The sequence below is a fragment of the Sturnira hondurensis genome, unplaced genomic scaffold (genome assembly GCF_014824575.4).
Source record: "Sturnira hondurensis isolate 20B ecotype Veracruz unplaced genomic scaffold, ASM1482457v3 Scaffold0013943, whole genome shotgun sequence".
Classification (NCBI taxonomy): Eukaryota; Metazoa; Chordata; class Mammalia; order Chiroptera; family Phyllostomidae; genus Sturnira; species Sturnira hondurensis.
In genome coordinates this window covers 511817-538257 of record NW_028086574.1, presented here as the reverse complement: position 1 = coordinate 538257, position 26441 = coordinate 511817, and the positions used below count along the sequence as shown (strand labels likewise).

At 45.7% G+C, this 26441-nt stretch overlaps 2 protein-coding genes across 7 annotated transcripts in view; both read right to left on the bottom strand.

Annotated features, from left to right (window-relative positions):
• Window positions 1-7508: 7508 nt before the first annotated feature.
• On the bottom strand, window positions 7509-7874 carry LOC118998246 (60S ribosomal protein L27-like). The gene has a single exon (XM_037062295.1). The coding sequence runs from the start codon at window positions 7839-7841 to the stop codon at window positions 7509-7511; it is 333 nt and encodes a 110-aa protein (XP_036918190.1). The 5' UTR covers window positions 7842-7874.
• Window positions 7875-12785: 4911 nt separating this feature from the next.
• Window positions 12786-26441, bottom strand: part of PEG3 (paternally expressed 3) — a 29070-nt gene continuing 15414 nt past the window's right edge. For 3 of the 6 annotated variants that reach the window (XM_037062328.1, XM_037062329.1, XM_037062330.1), the window contains 5 exons: window positions 25406-25702; window positions 25214-25323; window positions 21404-21506; window positions 20503-20592; window positions 12786-20156 (listed from right to left, as the gene is read on the bottom strand). In XM_037062328.1, the coding sequence (XP_036918223.1) occupies window positions 16225-20156; window positions 20503-20592; window positions 21404-21506; window positions 25214-25323; window positions 25406-25702 (4532 nt within the window). In that variant the 3' untranslated portion in view covers window positions 12786-16224. The remainder of the gene's footprint in view (window positions 20157-20502; window positions 20593-21403; window positions 21507-25213; window positions 25324-25405; window positions 25703-26441) is intronic. The other 3 variants (XM_037062331.1, XM_037062332.1, XM_037062333.1) reach the window with 3 other exon arrangements.

Below are 26441 nucleotides of genomic sequence, written 5' to 3'. Positions count from 1 at the left end.
TGCACGGTCTGTGCGTGTGGGGGCGAGAGCGCCCAGCCTTGAAATACAGGCCGTTCCCGCGGCTTCCCGTAGGGGGCGCGCGAGGCCCAGCTATACGGGCTGCTGAGCCAGAGGGACCGGGAGCTCCTGGGCTTCTCTCCTTAAAATGCTTTGAGATTTTGAATAGTTAATACATGGTTTCAATTTTTTTAAATTTACTTTTCAATTACAGTTGGCATGTAGTATTACTTTCTGGTAGACAACATAGTGAGTAGGCTTTTATATACCTTGCAAAGTGATCACCACAAGCAGTGGTCAGTGCCTTAGGTGGTTGGAGCACCCCAATATGTCAAGGTTGTGGGTTCTATCCCAGGACAGGAGACGTATGAGGCAACCAGTGAAGACACATATACAAATCAACCAATGAATGCATAAGTGGAACAACAAGTTGATGTTTTTCTTTCTCTTCGTCTCTCTAAAATCAATAAATAATAAAAACCAATATGTTCTCCCCGAAAAGTCTAGTTAAAGTCTTTTAGGTAAATAAAGCTTATTCCGTGAGAAGTCTTCCTCTTGCCATATATGTGTGTGCAGACCACCCACCAAATGTATGCTGCCCAATTCCCTTTGGCTTTTTCCTTAGTTTTAATTTTATGTGACATAGGTAACCACTGTAATTATTTTGTGTCCTTTCACAGTTTCTTTATGTACATGTAAGAATATATAGATATATGTATGACTATTACACACATATGCATATTCACATTCATGTGATTATCATTGATATATACTATGTACATATATTTACATGTAATATATATTCTGTGCTTATGTACATCTGTAATATAAATGGACATATTTTAAAATAGAAAATGCAATGTTGTGGGGGCCCGCCAGGCCGCAGGGGATCACGGACAGAGCCCCCACTGTGAAAACAGTGGCGGGACTTGGTTTCTGGTCCCTGGAGCCGGCAGGTATCTTGACATCTTCCGGACCTTCTCCTTCTCAGCCTTGAAGGAAAGAACAAGGTCTTGGCATGTGCATCATGTTCCAGGAAAGTGATAGTCATGAGGACACTGCTATCTGTGGGCAAATGTTCTCAGGATGTGAGAACATCTTGCCCTCTTGATAGCTTTCGGTAATGTACAAACTTTTGTAAAACAGCATTGTTCTCAGGCCACTGTAGTTCTGCATATAAGCCAGCAGTTTCTTGAATAAACTTGCCATTTGCCAGCCAGGAGCACTTGGACCTCTCCATTATTTTAATTAAGTTAAGTCCATCGCCTCACCTCGCGAACACCTTGCTGCCGCGGGCGGCGGCACAATGTTTTATAAATGTATAAAAATTTAAAGATGTGATGCAATCTATAATACCATATCTATGTGTACTTTTTGGTATATAATGAAACACAAATATAATTACACAATATATACATTGTTATACATATTCACAATTATATATAATTATATGTCTGTACAAATGTAATACGTGTATTTTACCTTTGCTTGAATGCTCACATCTCATTTCCTCCCTTTTTTAGACAAAAGGTGGCACACTTTACACACTGTTCTGTGCCTTCATTTCTTTTTTTTTACAAGTATATCTCAGAGAGCTTTTCATATCATCACAAAGAGAATTCGCTCACAGTTTTTGAATAGTTTGTTGGATGCAGCTGTATGGTTGTGATCTAATCTATTTAACTGGTTCCTGACTGCTGTGCAGTTGGGTTATTTTCAGTACTTTGCCACTACAATCAGTGCTGAGTTCATCAAGCCACTGAAATGGAATTGCCGAGGAAAAGGGCACATGCACGTGTCATTTTGACAGAGATTTCTACATTGTCTTCCACTGACACTGTTGCATCTTAGGCCCCCTCCAGCCTGTATGAGCGTGCCTGTGTTCCGACTGCTATATGGTGCTTTTTCAAATGTTCTTTTCTTTTTTAAAATGTATTTATTTGTCTAATTTTAGATAGAGGACAAGGGAAGGAGAGAGGGAGAGGAATCACAATTTAAGAGAGAAACATCCACCTGCTGTCTCTCACAAGCGCCCCAGCTTGGACTGAGCCTGCAACCCAGGCACATGTCCTGACCAGGAATGGAACCAGCAAGCTTTGCTCTCTGGGATGACGTACAACCAACTGACCCACACCAGTCAGTGCTGTTCTTTCAAGCTTTCTAAAGAGAGGATTGAGAAATAGTAGCTTGGGGTAGTTCTAGTTTACATTTCTCTTTTCATGAGCAAGGTAGAATATCTTTTCCTGTGTTCCGGAACCACTATGTTTAGCTAAAGCACATTTATTGAGGTTCGATATATATATATGGGGGACAGCATAATAAATGTGATAAGTGATGATGCTGATGAGCCCTGGCTGGTGTAGCTCAGTGGATTGAGCGCAGGCCTGCGAACCACACGATCGTGGTTCCATTCCCAGTCAGGGCATGTGCCTGGGTTGCAAACTAATTCCCAGCAGGGAACTCACGAGAGGCAACCATGCATTGATATTTCTCCCCTTCTCTCCTTCCCTTCATCTCTAAAGATAAATAAATAAAATCTTTAAAAAAAGCTACCTGTAGGCAGACATTCACATGAAACAAAGAAATTACTTGTTTTAAGTGAGACAAGTATCTTCAAAGAAAATATAAATGTCTCTCTCTGTTTACCTTTAAAAAATGATGATGATGACATATGGTTAATATTTCTTGAACATGTGCCCTAAGTCAATCCTGTTCTAAGCATTAACACAAATGTAATGACCTCTCCCCAAAACCTTCCTTAGGTGGATAGTATTATCATCACCACTTCATAGATGACAAAACTGAGGCATGAAAGTGTTAAGCAACCAAGTAAATGGAGACTTTGAAAGGTTAACTGATTTGTCCCCAGGAAGCACAGAACTGGTACTGAGTGGTGGAGGCTGGTGGAGGTGGGAATGTAAGCATGTTGGATGGGTTCCATACTCACAATCAAGCCATCCCCTGGATGAGGACACTCAGGCTCAGAGAAATGGCCCATAGCCCCAGTCTCTGACCATACAAGGGCTCAGCCCAGGTGAGAGATGGAAGACCTAGGTAATCAGGGTCTGAGAAAGATCCCCGCTTTCCCCTGAGAGGGCCCAGAATGAGTCCTGGCCAGGCTGCAGTGCACAGACATGGAAGCACAGGCCCAGAGAAGCCAAGCACCCTTGAATTCATGAGGCTGGCATTATCTTGAAAACCTTATTGATTTTGTGGATATCAACAAACTGATTCTAAAGTTTATATGGAGAGGCAAAACACCCACAATAGCCAACACAATCCTGAAACCGAAGAGTAAAGCTGGAGGACTGACACTCCCTAACTTCAAGAATTACTATATATTTTTTATTGTTAATACCATTACAGATGTCCCTCATTTTCTCCCCCTTTGCCCACCTCCACCCTACTCTCACCCCTTTCCCCTGGCCTTGCTTACACCGTTGTTTTTGTCCATGGGCTATGCATAGATGTTCTTTGGCTAATCTCTTCACCTTCTTTTACCCAGTCTCCTCTCTCCTCCCCTCTGCGATCTGTCAGATTTTCCAGATGTCTGTGCCTCTATTTCTATTTTGTTCATCAGTTTATTTTGTTCATTAGATTCCACATATAAGTGGAGTCATATGGTATTTGTCTTTCTCTGACTGGTTTATCTCACTTAGCACAATACTCTCCAGGTCCATCCATGCTGTTGCAAAGGGGTAAGAGATCCTTACTATACAATTTTTATTTGTTAATGATCTCTCTAAAAGATTGGAAACAATAAAAACAAACAAGCCTAAAGGAAACTAACTCAGTGGGTGTCTAGGGCACAGCTGTGGCAATAATAACAAAATTCACTGCCATTTATGGAAGAGTAAGCAGGCTACATGCATTCCTTCCTTGAAACATGAAAATGATCTCGTTTTACAAATGAGGAAACTGAGGACAAGAAGTTTAAAATACATGCTCAAGGCAACATAGCTGACCAGTGTCAAAGCTGGTGTCTGATCCAGTGAAGTCTGGATCCAGAGTCTGAGTACCTGACTGCTTCTTTAACTATCATTTACTGAGTACCCATTGCCAGGCACCAGTCTAGGTGCTGAGGATACAGGAGGGGACCAAACAGACATAAACCCCTGACCTCGTGGCATTTCCTTGCTGACGCAAAAGAGAGGCAATAAAAAAAATAAGTAAGATAAACAGTGAATCATATGGTGGAAAGTAATACTACAGAGAAAAGTTAAACAGCCCGAGGTATGTGGTAGGCGGGAGGTGGGAGGTGTTTGGGAAGGGTTGCAATTTCAGGGTGGCCAAGGAGAGTAAAGGACATTGGGGCAAAGCTCTGAAGGATCCCAAGAAATAAGATACATGGGGTCCTGGCCGGGGTGCTCAGTTGATTGGGGTGTCATCCTGTTCACCAGAAAGGTTGTAGGTTTGATTCATAGTCAGGGCACATACCTGGGTTTCAGGTTCCATCCTTAGTCAGGTGCATATTTAAGGCAACCAGTCGATGTTTCTCTCTCTCTTTCTCGCCCTTCCTCTCTCTCTGATATCAATTTTATATGTATACACACACACTATATCCTCAGAAGAGACACGCTGATATCTGGAGGAGACATATTCTGAGAAGAGGGAACACCTAGTGGAAAGACCCTGAGATGAGGGCATATGTGATTTGTTTAAAAGAGGACAGTGCCTAAGTGCCCATCAGTAGATGAATGGATGAAAAAAAAACTGTAGTACATCTATGCAGTGGAATACAATGCAGCAGAAAGAAAGAAGGAATTCCTGCATTTTTGAGACAACACCCAACCAGAAAAGAATGTAGAAACAAGAATTTTTTTAAATGAGGAGAGGCTTAGAAACCTCCAGGACATTATTAAATGTTCCAATATGTGAATTATAGGGGTACCAGAAGGGGAAGAGGAACAGCAACACGTGGAAAACTTATTTGAATAAATAATAAAGGAGAACTTCCCCAGTCTGGCAAAGGAAATAGACTTCCAGGAAGTTCAGGAAGCTCAGAGTCCCAAAGAAGTTAGACCCAAGGAAGAACACACCAAGGCACATCATAATTACATTAGCCAAGATTAAAATGAAGGAGAGAATCCTAGAAGCAGCAAGAGATAAGGAGACAGTCACCTACAAAGGAGTTCCCATCAGACTGTCAGCGGATTTCTCAAAAGAGACCTTCCAGGCAAGAAGGGGCTGGAAAGAAGTACTTCAAGTCATGAAATGCAAGGACCTACATCCAAGGTTGCTCTATGCAGCAAAGCTTTCATTTAGAATAGAAGGACAGATAAAGTGCTTCTCAGATAAGGTCAAGTTCAAGGAATTCATCATCACCAAGCCCTTATTATATGAAATGTTAAAGGGACTTATCTAAGAAAAAGAAGATAAAAAATACAAACAGCAAAAAGACAACAAACTCACAGTTATTAACAACCACACCTAAAACAAAAACGAACTAAGCAAATAACTAGAACAGGAACAGAACCACAGAAATGGAGATCACATGGAGAGTTAGCAACAGGGGAGTGGGAGGAGGAGAAGGGGGGAGAAGGTACAGAGAACAAGTAGCATAGACAGTAGGTAGAAAACAGACAGGGGGAGGACAAGAATTGTATAGGAAATGTAGAAGCTAAAGGACTTACAAGTATGACACACGGACATAAACTAAAGGGGGAGAATGTGGGTGGGAGAGGGTGTGCAGGGTGGAGGGGAGTGAAGGGGGGAAATGAGACAACTGTAATAGCATAATCAATAAAATATTTTTTAAAAAGAGGAATCTAATGAACAAAATAAACTAACTAGCAAAATAGAACCAGAGTTATAGAATTGTGGAACTGACAGCTGTAAAAGGGGAGGAGGGAGGGAGGGACTGATTGAAAGAAGGTGAAGGAATAAGTCAAAGAACATATATATGAAGGACCCATGGACATGGACAATGGTGTGGGGATTGACTATGGAAGTGGGGGGCAGGCTGGGTGGAGCGGGCAGAGGGAAAAGAATTGGGACAACTATAATAGCATAAACAATAAAATATTTTTAAAAAGAAAAAATTAAAAAAAAGGAGAGTGGCTGGAGCCCATGGCAGAACACTCAACCCTAGAAGGCCTTTGAGGGGCTTGGTCTGGGTGATCCCTTCTACCCCTTCCCTGGATTTATGGGGCTGGGTGAAGGTAGCGTTCCTTCAGGTCCAGGTCAGAGTCACTGCCTGGAGAGGTTCGTGCCTCTCACTTAGGAGGATTGTGCCACAAAGTATGAGGTGAGACAGGGCTCTTGTTCCCTCTCTCACAGTTCAATTGGATGGTAGTTGCAGGCCATTGGGACCTGCCTCTCCTGGTTGTTTGACAAGGTGGAGAGAGAGGAGAACCTGAACTCTGGGCTCACTGCATCACCAGTTCCATCTGCTAACCACACCCAAGCCCCAGAATACCCCTTTTTCCTGGGTGTGGTGGATGGGAATCAAGGTGTGTCCCTAGGTAGGTTTTATGCTCTGCTGTGCATGTCTGGAATTCCTTTTTATTTTTTTTAAAGATTTTATTTCTTTTTAGAGAGAGGGGAAGGGAAAGAGAAAGACAGGGAGAGAAATATCCACGTGTGGTTGCTTCTCACATACCCTTCACTGGGGACGTGGCCTGCAACCCAGGCATGTGCTGTAACTGGGAATAGAACCCACAGCCCTTTGGTTTGCAGGCTGGTGCTCAATCCACTGAGCAACAACAGCCAGGACTGGAATTCTTAATAAGTCTGAACATGAGATTGCCACATTTTAATTTTACACTGCCCTCCCCCGGCCCTGGGATTATGCAGCAGCCCTGGAGAGATGTTATTGTTTCTATTTTGCAGAAAATAAAAGCACAGAGTACCTATGAGATGGGAAACTTGGATTTGAACTCAGACTGAGCTTAGTTCTAGGAAGGATGCTCTTAACCCTTGATCTAGGCAGCATTTGACCTTAAGAGACACATTCAGAAGGACAGCTCCACCCCTTCTTACTCTAGAAAACAAAGTAGGGAACATTTTTCCTCTTCCTTCTTTTCCAAACTAAGAGGGGAGAATGAGGTAGAATAATGGGTCCCCAAAGATATCTACATTCTAATCCTCAGAACCTATGAATATCTTACATTGCATGGTAAAAAAAAAGGACTTTTACTTTTTCTTTACAATTTAGATTCCTGTTGTTTCTTTTTCTTGCCTGATTGCTCTGTCTAGGATTGTCAGTAGCAGGTTATATAGGTGTGTGGGAGAGTGGACGTCCTTGTCTTGTTCCTGACCTTAGAGAAAAGGCTTTCAGTTTTTAATTGTTAAGTATGATGTCAGTTGTAGGTTTCTCATATTTGGCTTTTATTATGTTGTGGTTGAATTATCCTTGCATTCCAGAAATAACTCCCACTCAATCATGGTATATGATTCTTTTTAAAAAAAATTTTAATGACTGAAACAAAGACCTAAAACTGCAACTTCTGGAAGAACCATTTGTTCTTGCTGGTCTTGCACCTCTCTTCAAACTTGACCTTGTCCTCCTGTCAAGTCTTGCATTTCAGAGCAGGGTCTCTGAAGGTGTCCTTGCTGACAACAGTTTCGTCCGAGGGGATATCCACATAGCACCTTGTAGGCCTGAGGTGATTGTAGTTGTAAATTTTCACAAAAGACTTGATCTTAGACCTCTTGGCAGTTTTCTTCTTGTCCATGGCAGCTGTCTCTGTGCTGGGGTAGTGGTCAGTCCCAGCCCCCAGAGCATGCCCGTAGGGACGGTCTGATGTGTCATCATCAATGCTGTTCGCAATGACCACTTTGCCTCCGGAGTAGGGTCCAGTCAAGACCGGCACCGCCTCCCTGGGTTTCATAAATTTGCCCATTTCGACAGCAGCCACTGGGGCCTAGAGTAGAAAGGAAAGCTGTGGAATATGATCCTTTTAATGTGCTGTCAATTTCAGTTTGTTAGTACTTATTTCCCTTGCTATATAAAAGCAGTGAAAGTAGAGTGTTCCTTTAAACCTTTCAAAAGCTGAAATGGTGTAAAATGAAGAAATAATTACCTGCCCTGGCTGGTGTAGCTCAGTGGATTGAGCGCGGGCCTGCGAACCAGAGGATTGCGGTTCGATTCCCAGTCAGGGCACATGCTTGGGTTGCAGGCCAGTTTCCTGCAGGGGCCAGTTGCCTGCAGGGAATGCACGAGAAGCAACCATACATTGATGTTTCCTTCCTCTCTCCTTCCCTTCCCTTCTAAAGATAAATAAAATGTTTAAAAAATAAAAGAAATAATTACCTAGAACACATCTTGAAAATAGATACACAAAATAAGTCAAGATAAAGCACAGATGCCCACAGACATAGTTCAAAGCTGTGATGGCTTGCTGCAGACATGCTGAGTGTCGTTCCCGAGAAAGGAGCTTGGTGGGGCCACTCTTGCTGTCTGGGGCATCTGCTGCCTCTATAATGGCTCATGCAAAACAAACTCTGGCCCTGGCCAGGTAGCTCAGCTGGTTAGAGCATTGCCCTGATATGCCAAGATTGTGGGTTCCATCCCCAGGCAGGGCACACACAAAAATCAACCAGTGAATGCATAAGTGGGTAAAACAACAAATTGATGTTTCTCTCTCTCGAATCAATAAACAAAAATTTAAAGAAAAACTTTCTCATGTGGCTTTAGAATTCTTTTGAAGGTCGAGTATATCCCCCATCCCTGCCCCGGTGACTTGGTTTGGCCAATAGAATATAATTGGGAATAGTGATGGTACAAGTTCCAAGCTGGATGCAAGAGGCCTTGTGTATTTCCACTTGTTCTCTTGCATTTCTTGCATCACCATAAGGAGGTAGTCCGCTAGTCTCAAAAGGATGACAGACATGTAGCTAAATCTCCTGCCCGCCCCTAGCTAAAAGTAGCCTCTTTCACCTTACAGCCAGCCAACCCCTCGATGTGCAAACAAGCCTAGAAAGACAAGCAGAGCCGCTTAATCAATTTCAGCTGATCTTAGATACGTGAGAAATAAACACTTATCGTGTGTCTGAGGTTTCATGGTTGCTTGTTGTTCGACATTACTATGACTGATAATTGTTACAAATGCTACAAAAATGAGACACGAAGCGTGCAGTAAGCCTAAAGATGTTGTAAAGAGGCTAGTGGGCAGGGAAAGGAGAACCTACATCCAGAACAAGTGTCTGATTGAAGATACAATGTTTGGTAAGCTGTATGGTAAAGGAGCTGGGTACGATCAACCTGCCCCCAGATGTCTGCCTGGTGGATACAGTACCAGTCTTGGCTTCCTTCTCACTCACATCTTCCTGAGGCAGGTAGGGCAGGGGTTGTGACTTAAACCCAGTGAAGCATTTGGATGGTGTAACTAGGAGACGCATAGCCCAGTTCTGGGGAGCTGGCATGACTGCAGACAAAATGTTATATTTTAATTGCTCTTCCCCTTGAGCATTCCCCCCAAGAATTAGTGTGTGTTTAGATGCAACATCTACTGGTCCTTGAAAAGTCTGTGTGTGTTTTTTTAATCAATAAAAGAGTTATCTATGTAAAATGCTGCAGGTCCCATTGCAGAAGATGAGGGGGAAGGCAGAAGCGTTAGATATAGCAGTGCCCTATCCCAAGGGTCTCTGAATTCTGGTCTCTGTTTATAAACTGTTTCAAGGGGGCTGGGACTCTGGTGTGGGTGACATTACCTACCCATTTCCCACCTAGACTTTGACTCATTTTGTTATGTCAATCACTTCGGGGGGCATCACACCCAAGAATCTGTGTCAGAACTCCCTGAGGATCTGATTTTACCAGCCTCGCTTCCCGTAAGAAGCGACCCCCTTTTCAATATTTGAGTTCCTTCCATCACGACAGAGATCAGAAAACATTCCAACCGTCGGCACCCTACTCAGCTTTCTCTGGTGTGGAAAGGAAGTGGTGAGGTGAGTATCTTGATGGGTTTGGAGCTTCAGCGTCGTGTCAGTCTTTCCAAGTCCCCTAGGTACCACCATTCTGACTGTCGGAATCCTGTTGCCCGAGGGCCACCCAAATTTTTCACAGTAGGAACAGTGTGAGGCTGTGGATTTGGCTGCAGAATTGAGGTGCTTGAGTAAGATCCCCTCCTAAGCCTCTGATTTCGACATTCTTTTCCTACAGGGGTGTACAACCTTCTGGTGTCTCTGGGCCACACTGGAAGAAGCGTTGTTTTGGGTCACACATTAAATACATAAACACTAAGGAAAACAGATGAGGAAAAAAAAGGTTTTAAGTGAGTTTACAGTTTTGTGTTGGGCCGCATTCATAGCCGTCCTGGACCACATGTGGCCCACGGGCTGCAGGATGGACACCCTGCCTAGTCTTTGGATTTGTCTCTGACAGCAGCTATTCATCCCAGGAAGCAGATGATTACAGATAACCAATCACAGGCAATAATTAGGTATCTTACTTCCACATGCCCTGGTCTTCTAGTTTCCTATCCCAAGATCCAATATTTAATTGAAAAAAAATTCTCTGGTATCAATTTTTATACTGGTTTCTTTTTTAAAAATTGAATTTATTGAGGCGACATTGGTTAATAAAATTATGTAGTTTTCATGTATACAATTATACACTATATCATCTGTATATTGCTTTGTGTGTTTACCACACCAGTCTGTATCAATTTCTATATTAGGGCTCCTTTGGGTTACAAATAACTAACTCTGGCCATGTAAATAAAGCCAATAAGAAATAGGTTGGGTCCTGGCTGGTGTGGCTCAGCAGACGGAGTGACCGCCTGTGAACCAGAGGTCACCTGTTTGATCCCCAGTCAGGGCACATTACTGGGTTGCAGGCCAGGTCCCCAGGAGGGGGCACGAGAGGCAGCCACTTATTGATATATTTCTCTCCCTCTCATTCTCCTTCCCTTCCCCTCTCTAAAAAAAGAAAAAAAAAAGGAATAGATTGGGAGGATACTGGGTGGCTCAGAGGATCAAAGAAGAGCTAAACAGGCCTGAAGAAGCACAGGCTACCAGCACAAACCTGGCTACCTGTGTGACAGAAATTAGTAAAGGTCAGTGCTGACACTGGAAAAACCCCTGTGCCCATCTGTTCAGGGAGCCTGAACGACACCCAGCTAAGCCTTTGGAAGGGGCAGGGCAGAGCGCTGTGGTGTTCTCACAAAACCGAGTAGTCCCAGAAAGGGGAAGGGATTTGGTGCTAGTAAAAGCAGCAAAAACTACAGCAAAGCAAAGCCATCTAATGTGAGAGGGGGTGATAATAAAAATGCAGGAGGACTCAGGGAACCCAAGGATTCACATGGCCCTGGGGTGGGTGAGCCCCAAGGAACCAAGCTTCCCTCTGGCATGTGACCTGATTCCGGGATTGTTCATCAGCACGCCCAGCCCAGCCTACATGACCACACAGGCAGCCCTTACTCCGAGTCTGGACACCGGGATCCCACGAGGGCCAATCAGCTGAGGCCAGGGACGGATCAAAGCTCACGGAATAAACACGGTGGTGTGGGAGTAGTTTTCTCGGCAACAGAAGTTCGAGTGGAGGAATTCCCGAGAGTGTAAGTGCTAATCAGGCAACTCCCAATGACCTACACTTCATCCCCTTAATCTCCTTCCTTCCAAAATGTACTTTTTTTAAGAAAATTTTATTTATTTATCTTCAATGTATGGTTGCCTTTCCTGCGTCCCCTGCTGGGAGTTGGCCTGCAGGGAACCAGCCTGCAACCCAGGCATGTGCCCTACTGGGAATCGAACCGCGATCGTGTGGTTCACAGGCCTGTGCTCAATCCACTGAGCTACACCAGCCAGTCAAAATGTACTCTTAAGGAAATCGATTGTAAATGAGAACTGACCTTCTCACCGTGACCTACACTCTTGTTCTTCTCATAGGACCATCCGAGCTGTGACCAGAGTCAGATGCCACCAAGAGATAACCCAAGTAGAATGGATCTTCATTGTAATATAAATAAGTTCTGAGAATATAAAAGAACGCAGGACTCTGCCATTGTCAAACCCCACAGGAGCAAAATCTAAATTATATATGATGCAATGCACAGCCATAGCCGATGGTTATCCAGTGAGCAATCTGGAAAACGTCTGGTCATGATGGAATTATAAGCGTATTTAAAAATTATCTACCAATTACCTGGGATGATAACCTATCAAATTTCCTGGAATGTTTCTGGTGGTGAGTTCAGGTTAAAAAAGAGGGAAATGACACCTTCTGACCCCAGCCAAGATTTAGGAATACAAACTTTAAAGAGATGCTTAGCCATGATGTTAACATTTTTATGTTAAAGGATCACTCTTATTTCTTGAATCTCATATTTAAAGATTAAAATTTTAGATGCCAACTCAAGTAGCTGAAATATGTTTGTGGTTATTACCAAGTTTAAAAATGCTACTTTTAGCATTTTAAATTTCATAAATGCAGTTCACAATGTGGAAACGTGTAGTGTTAAAAGCCCTCAGAATTATTGAAATATGTAATACTCAAAACTGAAATAAGATTTGTGACCTGGCTGGTGTAGCTCAGTGGATTGAGCGCAGGCCTGCGAACCATAGTATTGCAGTTCAATTCCCAGTCAGGGCACATGCCTGGGTTGCAGGCCAGTTCCCAGCAGGGGACGCCCGAGAGGCAACCATACATTGATATTTCTCTCCCTCTCTCCTTCCCTTCCGCTCTAAAGATAAATAAATAAAATCTTAAAAAAAAAAAAAGATTTGTGAGGCAGACTTTAAGGCCTAAGAAGGCACAAATACTCTGGATGTGTAATTTTAATTAAAAACCCCCCACTGTATTTAATAACCCCAAACTCTTAAAATAGACAAAAGAGACTGAGAAATACCTTATTTTTAACTTTACTTTTATTGTTGACACTATTACAGATAGATATAACCACAACCATATTAACAAACCAAAAACCTGTGCACAGAAACAAGATGAAAAAATATCAAGATGTTAATTAACCACAGTCTTTGGATGATGAAAATATGGGTGAGTTTCTCTTCTACGTCTCTGCAACTTTAAACGTTCTATAGTGAACACGTTCTGTGTTTATAATGGAAATACATGTAATAAAGGTGCGTTACCAAACACTATGATAAAGACTATTCAAGGAAACAAAGACAAAAGATTAACCATAATCCCATAACCACACCCCTATTTCTTAATTATTTTCCAGATTTCTCCCCATCTTTGATTCTATGCATACTTATCATTAATGCCCTAACAATCAGACAGGTGTACAGACAGAATTTAACAGGAGTTAATCATTAGGTGCTGGGAATATGGGTGACTTCCTTCTACTTTACTGAATCTCCCCAAATTTTCTATGAATATGTATTATATTTTTAAATCATACAGAAGATTTAATACCAAAACACCAAACATCATTCAAAGAATTTGAGACAAAATATTTAACCATAATCCCACAATGACAACACTATTTTAATGATTTTTCAATTTTTCCACCTTGGACTTTATGCATACATATTCAACACTCATAATCACAAGCTTGTGCACTGAAACAAAACAGGACACAGATCAAGATGTTAACAGTTGCTGGATGCTGGGAATATGGGTGATTTTTTTCCTTTTCCAATTTTTCCTCTGGGTATGTATTGAGCTCGTAATGGAAACACACATAATAAACTTTAGTTATCAGAACACTATTAATAAGGAACGTTAAGATGGAAGTGTTTAACCATAGTTCTACAAAGATAACATAACATCTATTTTTGAATACATGTTTTGACAGTTATAATCATAAACCTGTGCACAGAAACAAGAAACAATATACTAAAGAGTGTATGTCTTTGGATGGTGGGAATGAGGTTTTTTTTCCTCCCTTTTTATTTTCCAAGTGTCTGATAATGAGTTCAAATTATGTTCACAATGGAGACATGACTATAAACTTTTTAGTGACACTACCATAAGGAATATCAAGGAATTTAAGAAAATAATGCTCCACTATAAGCCTACAACAACAACAACACAACAGCTGTTGACTATAAGCATACATTTTAAAACAGTTATAATTGCAGTATAAATATAATTCTGTGTCCTGCTTTTTCCACTTAATATTCTGTAAATATATTTCCACATTACTACATAACTCTTCATGATTATCATTTTTAAACAGCTGCGTAAGAATCACAGATATGTTTGCTTAATCATTCTCCCTATTGTTTGGCATTTAACTCGTTCCTAATTTTGCACAGACACAAGGTTGAAACGGACACCCTGACACGTGGCAAGGTGTTTTCTGAAAAGTCCCTACCAGTTCATTCCGCCAGCAGTGATGAACCCAAGCTGACCTCAGCGTCAGCAACAGCTCGAGATTTAACAGCCCTCCTCTGAGGCAGCACCTCACTGCTCCTTTCCTTGGATGTCCGTTCCGACCAGTCTTTCTATGCAGCTGGCATTCAAACTACACCATGCCACCAAAATGGCCCCTCCTCAACTGCCCAGGACATAGCCTCCCCGACTTGTCCTTCCAGTCTGCTCCTGACATTCCTTTCGTCTGCTTTCTCACTCTCCGAGGTCTGCTGCTAGGCTGGGACTCCCTTTGCCTTACTCGGGTCTCCTCTGCCCTCTCAGCCCCAAATCCCCCGGGACTTTGGCGGTACCAGCAGCTCCGACACTCTCTCCTCGAGCCCTAACGGTGCGGTGCGGGATCTAGGAGAGTGAGATTGGGCACGTTCCCAAGAAAGTATTTTAGTTTTCTTGCCCAAATTACCTGCTCTTTCGCTTACTACTTCTACAGATCCACTTTAATTTTTTTTAAGTTTTGAAATTTTTTCCCCCACCAACTCAAAGCCCCCAAATGTCTCAATAGTCATTATGTGAGGGGAAGCAAAAGGAACACAGGTGGTCCACATGACAAGATACAGAAAACCACAAGCTATGAGGCCTATCTGTAACGAGTAGAAAACTAAGGCAATCGGACCAACACAACACTGATGGACAGCTCGGAAGTACTTAGGAGGACTGAAAGAGGAAGGAACAGATGATAACAAAACAAATTCATTAAGGCTGCTGGGGAACCTGAGTCCATGTTAAGCTTGGGCTGACTGTAAAGCAAGCTTTAAAAAAAATGCAAGTTAGACACGGGATTGAGGGTCAGAGAAGCGAGGACAAGAATTAAGTTCAGCAAGAGAAAGCTCTAAGGATACTAGCTCCTGGGCACCCAGGTGCCAACGGACTCACGGCAGTACATTCTAACAGTACATTCTAACAAGGCTACACTGCTACTTACTGATCACTTAAGGCAGGAAGCGCACAAAGAAGTGATGAAAGAAAGTTGTTACCTGCATCTTTATTTACAACATGAGGGCCTCTTCCTATGGCTCTCAACCAACCTTCACCAGGAACTGCCTTGTTCTAGTAACGGTTGGAACCCATTCTTTTAAAGGCAAAGAAGCAACATTTACAGGGAAAAGCTTCGGCTTCTGTGAACTCACTACTGAATAACTACACATTAAGTTGGCTAAAAAGTTTGCGTGAAAATCACTTCAAGGTACAATGTAGCAAGGGATCGGTTTGGGTCACAAAAGGTCAACCCACATAATTCAAAGGCTTAGACAGCATTAGGCTCCAACGTGCTGTGATGGTGGAAAATGAAGGCCAAAGCGCTTCTCTTCTGAAACAGCACAGAGTAAAAGATATTTTATCTTCCATGCCTACACTCTTACAAGAACACTTAAGAGTAAGGAATAACACACAATATACTAAAAAATATACTGAAGGGGTTAAAATAATGCACAATAAATCTTTCACAGGATCTAAGAGGCTTACAAACATATTCTAATTCATTGCTCATCCCCCCCCCGACTCCCTGCCAAATCGAAGCATCCCAGGTAATTCTGCACAGTAAACTGTAACTATGTATCACATTAAATCCAAAGATTTGTGATCCCTGTCTTGCTATGATTTGCTATTTTTTATGCATCCCAGGAAAATCACGTATAGGCTAGGGAAACGTCATTTACAGGTGGCTGGGGCTCATTCTGCAGTCTCAGAGTCTCCTCTGGCTTCCCCTCAATCTGACCACTCGGAGGGAAAGTAAGGTGTGTGCTGTGCTTCCCCCCCATGCACACTGGGGTGGGATGGGGACAGCTGAGGCCGATGGAACCTCCGCCACCTTCAGTTCCTTTCCAGTCCCAGTTGTCTGATGTTAAAAGCCAAGAGAAGCTTCTTTCTGACATTATTATGAATTGGTTTGAATTCCCCGTGAGGTTTAAGTTTGAAGTAAAGGTTTTCCGATCTTTACACTTGTATTCTTAGCCAGTATGGTTATTCTGGTGCCTAGCAAGAGACAGGCGGTCCCCAAAGAGCTGCCCGCAGACATCACATTTGAAATACTTGTCATCAGCCCTATCGTGGTCACTAGTGCTGGGGCTGGCATGCTCGGTGTAGCGCGAGCCTTCCCCATACCCATTTCCAGCCTCGAATATGATCACCCTGGCATGGGTCTTCAGGTGCTCCCCATAGGCTGAGTTGGAAGCGAAGGTTTCTCCACACTCCCTGCAGTCATAGTATGGCTCTTCCACTTCAATCTCTTGATCTTCTCCTTCTTCTTCTGGGTCTTCAATCCCTGCACCATCTGGCTCATCAGCGTCCCCCTCTGCCTCCTCAGCCTTTCCCTCTGGCTCTTCTGCTCTCTCTTCCGGGTCTTCAATCCCCACCCCATCTGGCTCGTCGGCATCCCCATTAGGCTGCTCTGCCTCTCCATTGGGTTGCTCTGCTTCTCCATCGGGCTCGGCAGCCTCCCCCTCTGGCCCTTCCGCCTCCCCGTTGGGCTCAGCAGCTTCCACATTGGGCTCAGCAACCTCCACCTCCGGCTCAGCGGCCTCCACCTCCGGCTCAGCGGCTTCCTCATTGGACCCCTGGATCCGCAGAACTTCTCGGGGAACGAGCACGTTGGCTTCAACTTCCTGGGCTGCGGCTTCTTCCTCTTCGAGGTGAAGCTTCTGATGTTTGGTGAGAACCGTGTTATGAATAAAGGACTTCCCACAGTCCTTGCACTCATAGAATGGTGAATCTCTTTTGGGAGGCTCAGTAAGAAATGAAGTGTGCACGAAGGAAGCCCCATAATCGTAGGGCTCATCCTTCTCATGAATTCTCATGTGATCCCTCAGGTCTGCCTGAGTGAGGAAGGATTCTCCACATGTCTCACATTCATAGTGCTCTTCGGTCTGACTTCTCTGTGACTCAGTCAGGGGTAAGGCTGGACTCAGGGCATCTCCACTTCTTTGGCCCTGATCCAGCGAATCCTCTCCCATGTGAAGTGCCAGGTGCTCATTAAAGACAGAACCATGAATGAAGTCTTGTCCACACAGCTGGCACTGAAGAAACATTGCTGTAGAAGGACTCTTCTGCGAGTCACGAAACCTCTGTGGGTTAATGACCAGAGGTTGCAGGAAAGGCTCATCATACCTCCTCTGTCCATAAAATGGATCTTGCTCATGAACTTTCTGATGCTCAAAAAGAAATGAGCTATGAACAAAAGACTCCCCACATGCCGGGCATTCATAGAGCTGCTCTCCAGTGTTCTCTCTCTGATATTCACTGACGGAATGAGTGTGAATTACAGAATGCGTGTACTCACGAGCGCTAGTGAGATACTCCCTATTATGGACTTTCTGATGGTCCTTCAGGTCTGCGCGATCCGCGAAGCCCAGCCCACAGTCCTTACATCCATAGATTGTGTCCTCAGAATCCTCCTGCTCATCCTCATCCTGCCTATCCTCCTCATCCTGCCCAGGCCCATCAAGGCTTCCAGAGTCTCCCAACAGCTTCCCCCCATGGAACTCCTCTTGGGCATAGATTTTCTGATGTGCACCAAGGTCTTCAATGGTAGCAAAGCGTTGCCCACAACCCTTACATTCTTGCTGGACTGGCTGTTGAGCATCACCTGTCTGCGCAGGCTGTTGAGCATCACCTGTCTGCGCAGGCTGTTGAGCATCACCTGTCTGCGCAGGCTGTTGAGCATCACCTGTCTGCGCAGGCTGTTGAGCATAACTAATCACCACCGACTGTTGAGCATAACTTGTCTGCACTGGCTGTTCAGTATAACTCTTTTGGGGGTCAGTGGAAGCTAAGCTGCGAATTACAGATCGTTCATACTTTTGGCTTCCAGGAGGCTTCTTTCTATGGTGAATCTTCTGATGCTCAGTGAGGTCAGAGCTACGAACAAAGGACTCTCCACACTCTGGACATTCAAAGCATTTCTCTCTAGGGCGAAATGTTTCAGGTTCACCAAAATGTAGAGAGTGAATTACCGAGGTCTCACAGTTCTTACGCTCAATGTTTTTCTTCTTAGCGTGAGCCTTCTGATGTTCATGGGCATTTGAGTTGGACACAGATGACTGGTCTTCCTTCTTAAACTCACTGGCTCCCTGTCTGGTAAGACTTTTCGGAGGTTCAGTATGGGATACACTGCGTATAACAGAGTTATTTTTACCCTCTTCGTAAGGGCGCACTCTGGCAGTTTTCTGTTGTTTACCATGAAGATCTGAGATGTAGGTGGAGGACTTTCTCTTCTCATTACATTCCCTTCCACTGGGACTTCTGGGAAGTTTGAAAGTGGCTAAGCTATGGATAACAGACCTCTCATTTTTCTTTCCTTCAGAGGCCTTCTCTTCGGCATGGACTTCCTGACGTTCGATGACACTTGAGCTCGGAATGGCAGACTCCACAATCCCTTTCACTTTACTGAAATGTTTACTGGGCCCCAGGGCACTGTGACTTTCCTGAGCTTCAGCAGAGGCTAAGCTATGGATAACAGACCTCTCGTTTGGTTTCCTCTCACAGATGTTTTCTTTCGTGGGAAATTTCCGGTCATCGTCAGGGTTAGAGCTAATGGTGAACGCCTTCTCGTCTTCATTTTCAGGTGGTCTTGTTATAGTATGACTCTTCTGAGATTCAGTGAAGGGCACACTATGAATGACGGACTTCCCATAGCCTCTGCTTTCATAGAGACTCTTTTGAGAATGAATTTTGTGATTTCCACTGAGGTCTGAGCTTTGCCTAAAGGTACTCCCACCATCTTTAAAGTCATAGAGCTTCTCCGCTGAGTAAATTTTCTGGCGCCTTTTAAGGGACTGACCTGGAATAAAGGTTTCCTCACATACTTTACCCTTCTTTTCAAATAAGTTTGCTCTAGTGTGAATCTTCTGATGTTCTTTCAAGGATAAGCTGTGACGGAAGGCCTCCCCACACACCTTACATTCGTACATTTTCTCTTTAGCATATATTTTCTGAAACTCCTTAAAGGTTGGGCTGGGCTTAAAGGTTTCCCCATGTTCATCATCTTTGTCATCTAACCCATGGGTTTTCTTCTGGTGTTCAATTAGGGCAGAACTATGAAGGAAGGTTTCCTTGCACACCTTACACTCATAGAATTTATCTTTCCCATATATTTTCTGAAGCTCACGGAAAGTGGGGCTAGGCATGAAGGGCTCCTCATACTCCTCATCATTACATTCTGTGAAATACCCTCTAGAGTGGCTTTTGCGATGTTCGAGAAGAGTGATACTCTTACTGAAGGTTTCCCCACAATCCTTACATTCAAACCGCTTCCCTCGAGCCTGAGTTTTCCGAACCTCACTGACCGCCACACTATGAATAAAGGATTCACCATACTCATAGAGATTCTCTCTAGTGTGCATGATCTGATGTTCAACAAACTCAGAAATCACACTGAACGCCCTGCCACACTCATCACACAGATAAGGCATCGCCCGAAAATCATGCGGCTGCGACTCAGTGAAGGAGGAGGAGCTAAGGCTGCTCGTGCCCATGGGTTTTCTCAGGTCACTACATTCAAAGGGCCTCTTCCTTGGACTGCCTCTCTGCTCCTGAACGGAACCACTCCCATCCGGGTCGAACTGATAGCGCCTTTTTCTTTCAAGAATTCTCTTCCTGGAAAGGAGGTCTGAGTCACAATTAAAGCCTCCCCTAAAAGCATTCCCTTCACAGGCCCTCTCCTGAAGCAATGGCTCCCTCTTGTGGAAGGTAACATCTTTCCAATCCTGATCTGGCCTTGTGGGGAACCTCAGTGACCCATCATTAGAGTCCCTCGCCCTTCCAGATTTGGAATTTCGTGAAACATTATTGACGAATTTTCTCATTATCACCCCGTGGGAAGATTCATCTTCGCAAATCCCCCGGCGAAGGGTGGACTTTTTGGTTTCGGGCATGGTTTTCAGACCTGAAAAGAAAGAGCAGATGTAAATACTCCCTAGGTCCTGTGCTTGTGCAAAACAGCAGCAGGATTTCTCCGATGGCAGTGTGAGTATAAACTGTCAAAGGTTCATCAGCACGGCTAGCCCTCCAGCAACCTCGTTTCGTTCGGTGCCGTTTGATTTTACCACAGGTGAGATGCCGCAGGGCGTGGACTCTGTTTATGTCGCTCAGCCCGCGGTAAAACTGGTTTTGTTGGGCGTTTCTCGTAAAGCCGCACTACCTACGGACACGAAGTGAGGGCTCCTGCGTGTCTACACAGTGTCCTTCTCGCTGAGTACAGCGGCCACTGCGCGCGTCTGCCTAGTGCTTACCTGGACGGGCGCCTGGGCCGCCGCTTCTCTTTGCCCTTGAACGGCCTTGTGTCGTGGGGGGGGGGCCGTCGTCTTCCGCGAGCTGAACCCCTGTTCACGATAATACGACAGCTCATGCTCAGGCAGGGCACCAAGACTCACCACCACAAACTGAGGCCTGTCTCCCTTTGGGCCACCAAGCGGGAAGTGGCCCGTACCCAATCCTGGGAACGTCGTAGGTCTGCAGCCTCGTTGCCTCACTACCGCTCTCATCTGAGTTTTAATTAATCTCCCTGACTCCGCCTACCAATCTGTGATTAGACAGTCACGTGTGTCCTTAAACTCAGGGCGTCCTTTTCAGGCTTCACCTTCTCACAAGCACCTGCTACACCTTCATGTACTTTTTCATTGGCCTCCATGGTTCTCCTCCTGCCTTGCAACTCGCCTTCCCCCACCTCTTCTCCACACACTAGACTCCGCGAGTCCCTGCTGCCTCACCCAACACTCTCAGTTCGGTTCTCTCTTCCCAGCACCAGACCCGCAGTGCCAATCATGATCTGGCCTTGCAGGGAAGGCCTACTATGACCATGCTAGTTGTCTCGTAGGACAGTCCAGACTGGGGCTCAGGACCCTGTTCTAGGTGTATATGTAAAAACCTCTGTTGTTACCAGTCCATAAAAGTATCAACTCTTATGGCAAGCGCCATCTCTCTGTTCTTTCCACCCTGTACACTATGGTCTTCACCCACAGCCAGGACGATTTCTTAAAAACACAAATCTCTTCATTCATTCTTCTGATTGAAATCTTTTAAAGGCTTTTTATCACCTTTGAAGACAAATGTACTAATCCTGACTCTCATATCCTGCATTTGAAAAGAGTAAGGTAACAAGATGCTCCAGTGCGGGGAGAGGCAGCAGCTTACCCAGGGAAAGCAGCTTCCTGTAGTTCTCCATGTTGTCCTGAATCGGGTTCTGAAGCTTCCTGTCCTCGGTGAGGTCCAAAACGTCCTGGTATGACCCTGTGTCCTAGAACAGCAAACACAGGCCTCTCAGGGAGTCAGTTCCCACGGGCAGCCAAAGAGAGAAGAAGAATGCTGGCCACACGGGAGCCACACACACAAAGGTGTGCAGAAAGTGCTCACAGCGTTTGGGGTTCTGAGGGATCCAAGTCAAGTTTTACTAGGGGCCTACTTTGTACCTACCTAGGCGCTATACTCTGAGGAAGATCCAAAAGACGTATGACACATATTCCTTGCCCTCATGCAGCTTATAATTTGGTTGGAGAGAAAAGACTCATGAAACAATTAGAGAACAATACACAATAAAGTGGGGTACAGATAATTAGTGCTCAATGGGTTTAGTGGAGGGACAGTTCACAGTGGGCTGGACTAGAGGGCAAAAGTTTTGTAGAGGACCTTGGGTGGGGCTTTAAGTGGCGGGTAAGACTCTGACACAGAGAGAAAGGGGGCTGGTGGGGAAGCTTCAGCAGGCTGAATACCAACTATGGGTGGCACATGCGGGGAACAGAAAGAAAACGTGTTTTAGCAAACATCTGGTCAGGAGGTGTGCCTCAAACCTTGCTCCCCAGCCCCTGTCCCCCTGCCACACGCCTCCTTTGTACAACACGGCTGCACTGTGGGCTCCTCTAGGTGTGTACAAGTTCCAAACAAGTTCCAACTTAAGCACTGAGTGCCTTCATTCTAGAGCTGCCTTTTCTGTTTTAATGGATACTTTCCTAAAAAGAACTATTCAAGTCCCTGCATTACTCAGGAGAGTCTTCTGTGCATAATCTTGCAGAATGCTTTCTTATTGCTGCAGCGGAACGTGACTGCTTTCAGAGGGTGCCAGTCCTGGGGAGTACGGCACCAACGCCTGGAGACAGACTGCAGGAGGGAGATGGTGCCATGGGAGGCCCAGGGACTTTGGAGCTGGAGAAAACTAGGGATCAAGGAGGACTGCACCATTTCTGAGCCGTGCAGTCTTGGGAACAGAAATCTTTCTGAGCCTCAGGTTCGTCTGTAAAATGACGAGAAGGGCATCAGGCTGCCTGGCAGTATTGTGGGTGAGGCTATTCCGCAATGTAATGAGTGGTTTAAATATTAGGAAAAAATTATACATAGAAAACATATTATTACTCTTAACTATTATATAAAAATATTTTGATCATTTATTATCATTCCATGACTGAGAAGTAGCATGGACACTGTAGCCCTGTGGAAATGCAGCGAAAAGAGTGTTTGCACAATTGGGTACATCTCTTATTGAGAAAGATAAATAAGCCAAGGCATTGGGATTTAGGAGCAAAGCACCTGTCAGCATCTGGTAATTAAACAGCAAAAACCACCAAAACTAAGCAGAGCTTCAAATATGAAACTCTAGGTTAGGGCTTCGACTTTCTAGGACAATAAACGAACTGGAAAAGCTCAGGGGGCATTGCAAACATGCATAATTAGCACCCTGTTCAGCTAAATCACATCGTTTTTTGTGGATCAGACGGCGAGTTCCAGAGCACAGTCCCACTGTGCTTGGGTTTGCAATAACAGTGCTTCCTCCAGTCTCGGCCCTGGTTTATTATAGTGCAGATGCGCTTGGGAGAGAGGAGAGGGCCGGAGCGCCTAACTTAGGAGCTGGCAGAGAGCAGAAGAGGTCAAGAACTTGGGGGGCTGAAGGAATCAGAGGGGTCACCATCCCTGGTGCTGACAGACCCTAAGGGCAATGGCAACAGGGAAGGGATGTTTTTCATATCTTTGTCTCCATGTGCCTAATCTAAGTGAAAACACACAATACATTTTGAATGCCACTGTTCCAATGAAAGAAAAATGATGCTTTGATGGAACATCGATAATCTGTGGCAAGTGGGTCGCTCTAGAGCAGTTTGTCCACCTTGTGTTGTAGTCAACAATGGCACCTCGATTTGCACAAGCTGCAATCAATCCCCCTGTTAATGGATGCTGTCTAGAGAACCATTAAGAGATTCGCACGTAATGCTTCTTGTTTGGTACATCCCCAAAATGTAGTTTATAGCTTTAGCTGCTGCTATTTCTACAATACTGAGTTAGCAGGAATCGGTGGACCACCCAGACACGGGGTCAGCTCTTTACGGTCAAGGCCGGGCATTTGAAACGCAACACGCGACAAAATCCAACTAGCAGTCTCCTATCACCTTCAATTCATAAAAGAGCATTTTGACACCTCCCCAAATAAAATCATCCACATTTCCCACGTCCCCACAGATCACCGAACACTGCATCGCCGGCTCACAGACCCTCATGGTCGCAGAATGTGACACATTCATACTGGGGAGGCTTCTTTTTCAAAAATCAAGCTTAAAAGTTTCTACAATTAACATTTTTACGTGGATTCCTAAAATGTTGGTCAATTTGGTTTCTCCAAATAGAAATCGAAACTTGTGACAAACTGAGTGAGCTACAAAACTGAGGGTATTTCCCCCAATACAACAGACACAATCCACATTCCGGCCTGGAGGACCTGGGTCACCTCTGACCCCGCCCATGGGCTATGACCCCTCCCGTGTACTGCTGCTGCAGAAGCTCTGCTTTCAACATCTGGATACTCTTCCTCAAACTCATCTGCAGGTCCTCGCCCACCTCTAAGACAGTGGACAAATGACAGAGTTTTCAGGGTAGAATTCAAAGCCCTCCACCATCTGCCCCGCCAAATATATCCTGCCACAGGACCCACTATTAATCCGCCTCAGAGCCCTGGAGACAGACCTGCACGCTCTGCTGGCCAACGGGAGGCCAGGGACCCGGGCCATCCACACTTCCAGGCCGGCCTGAGCCCGAGGCCCTCTGTGTTCGAGTCAGTCTAGCTTGTATTTGGTTCCTGCTTCAAGGCCTTTACTTGGGTCTTCCCAGACCTCGTGCTGCAGCTGGCCAAGGGCTCTAACCAATCGGCAGTCAGATGCACTATTTATATGGAGGTTTATTTGTGCCGATTGTCGTAAGACTGAAAGCCTCCGGAGCAAGGACCTTGTCTGGGTCACCTTCACACTCCACACGGCCTGACCTAGGTGGGTGCTTGAATGTGAAGAGGTGCGGGCCAAGCCCTGCCTCTCTGGTAGCCCTCCTCCACACTGCTGGGTCACAGGTGACCGTCCTTCTCCCTTAAGGGTCAGCTCGAGGCCCATGCCCTTTCCCTTTGCCGGGCTCCCCGTGCACGGCCTCTCACGACGACTGCCGTGCCTGCCGGCATCACCAGTGCGCCCACCTGGTGCCAGCGTGTATCAAGTGCGTCATGCACGCGTGTGAATCTCACTCACTCCTCACTGTGCCCATTTTACAGATGAGGGAACTAGGGCTCAGCTCAGTGAAGGAAATGACCCCGGGCCGCACAGCTAGCCGGTGGCAGAGCGGGGCTTCACACCAAGCCCTTGCCGGCTCCAGAGCCTTTGCTCTCTCTCACCAGTCTGCCCTCTGCATTTGCAACTTCTCTGACTCCCTCCCGCGGGACAGAGCGTGCTCCGGGGCCCTGCTTCCCTGGCCTGCTAGGGATCAGCCCACGTGACCACCTACTGAGCGACACAAGTGCCCGGAGGGAGAATTCCTTGGACTGTGGATGATGCAGTCGCCCTGGCCACGTGTCGCCTCTGGGGACGGGCCTGCGGTCCTTTCAGGGAGTGACTGGGGCTCCGCCCCCCAGGTGGGAAAGACAGGCATCTCGGCCGAGAAGCGAAGACAGCCTTTCCAGGAAGAGAGGAAACCTCAGCATACCTGGGACTGCGACTCATATTCCATCATGAGGTTCCTCCGTCTGCGACCTCTTTCCATTGCAAAGGTTGTTCTCTCCATCAGAGGAAGGGAAAGATCCCGCTGAGGAAATCCTGGGAAAGGAAAGGCATCCTCAAGGAAAAGGCCCGCACGCCACGCAGCACATCAGGGCGCAGGCCAGAGCGCAGGACTTACTCCTTCTGGGACTCCTGCTGTACGGCCAGCGCTCTCCAAACTCCAGGTCCCTGCTCCTGCCCCTCCGGTCCCACCATTCCCGCAGCCGGTCTCGCTCCAGCAGCCAGTCTCGTTCCCGCAGCCGGTCTCGCTCCCAGGCCCGGTCCCGGGCCCAGGCCCGGTCTCGGTCACAATCCCAATTCCGGTCTCGATCCCAGTCCTGGTCCCAGTTACGATCCCAGCCCCGGTTTCGGTCACGGTCCCAGTCCCGATCCCGGTCACGATGCCAGTCCTGGTCCCAATCCCTGTCCCGGTCCCCTGAGAAAGCCAGACGTTGGAGGAGTGAACAAAGCCCTCTGACACATGGGTTCCCTTTTTACATGTACATCCCCAACCCCATCAGAGAAGAATACAACCCGTGCTCACACCTTCGGGAAAGAGATCTCCAACTGGGGTCTCCAGACACCCAAGGGTGATCTGGACTCTCCAGCAGCCTAGACATGGGACACTGTTTCTGGAGGCTTCGCCTAAGTGGGGCTTCCTTTAAAGCAAGTCCCAAAGCTTCAGACACTTCTGCCGGGTTCCCCCGGTTCCCACATTATCAGGCCCAGACCCAGGGGAATGGACATCAGCCCCTCTGCTGTCTGGCTTACCCCAGCAACCCTTAATGTGTACAGTACAAAACACATGCCCTCCCCCAAAGCAATGCTCCTTTTAAGAAGCTTTAAAAATAAAATAGCTTTAGAAGCAAAGGGGTGAACTTTGCCCCTCCTGGGGAAGCAATGGGCACAGCTTGAAATAGCCCACTGCAAACTTCCAGCTTGAAATACTTCCTTCATTAAAAAATATACATTGTACCCTGGCTGGTGTGGCTTAGTGGATTGAGAGCTGGCCTGTGAACAAAAAGGTCACTGGTTTGATTCCCAGTCAGGGCACAGGCCTGGGTTGTCCGCCAGGTCCCCAGTAGGGGGCGCATGAGACGCAACCACACATTGATGTTTCTCTCCCTTTCCGTCTCCCTCCCTTCTCTCTCCAAAAATAAAGTTAAAAGAATACA

What these genes read in the sequence shown, in the direction of transcription:
- LOC118998246 (XM_037062295.1), bottom strand. Translation starts at nt 7,841, where the DNA reads ATGGGCAAATTTATGAAACCCAGGGAGGCGGTGCCGGTCTTGACTGGA.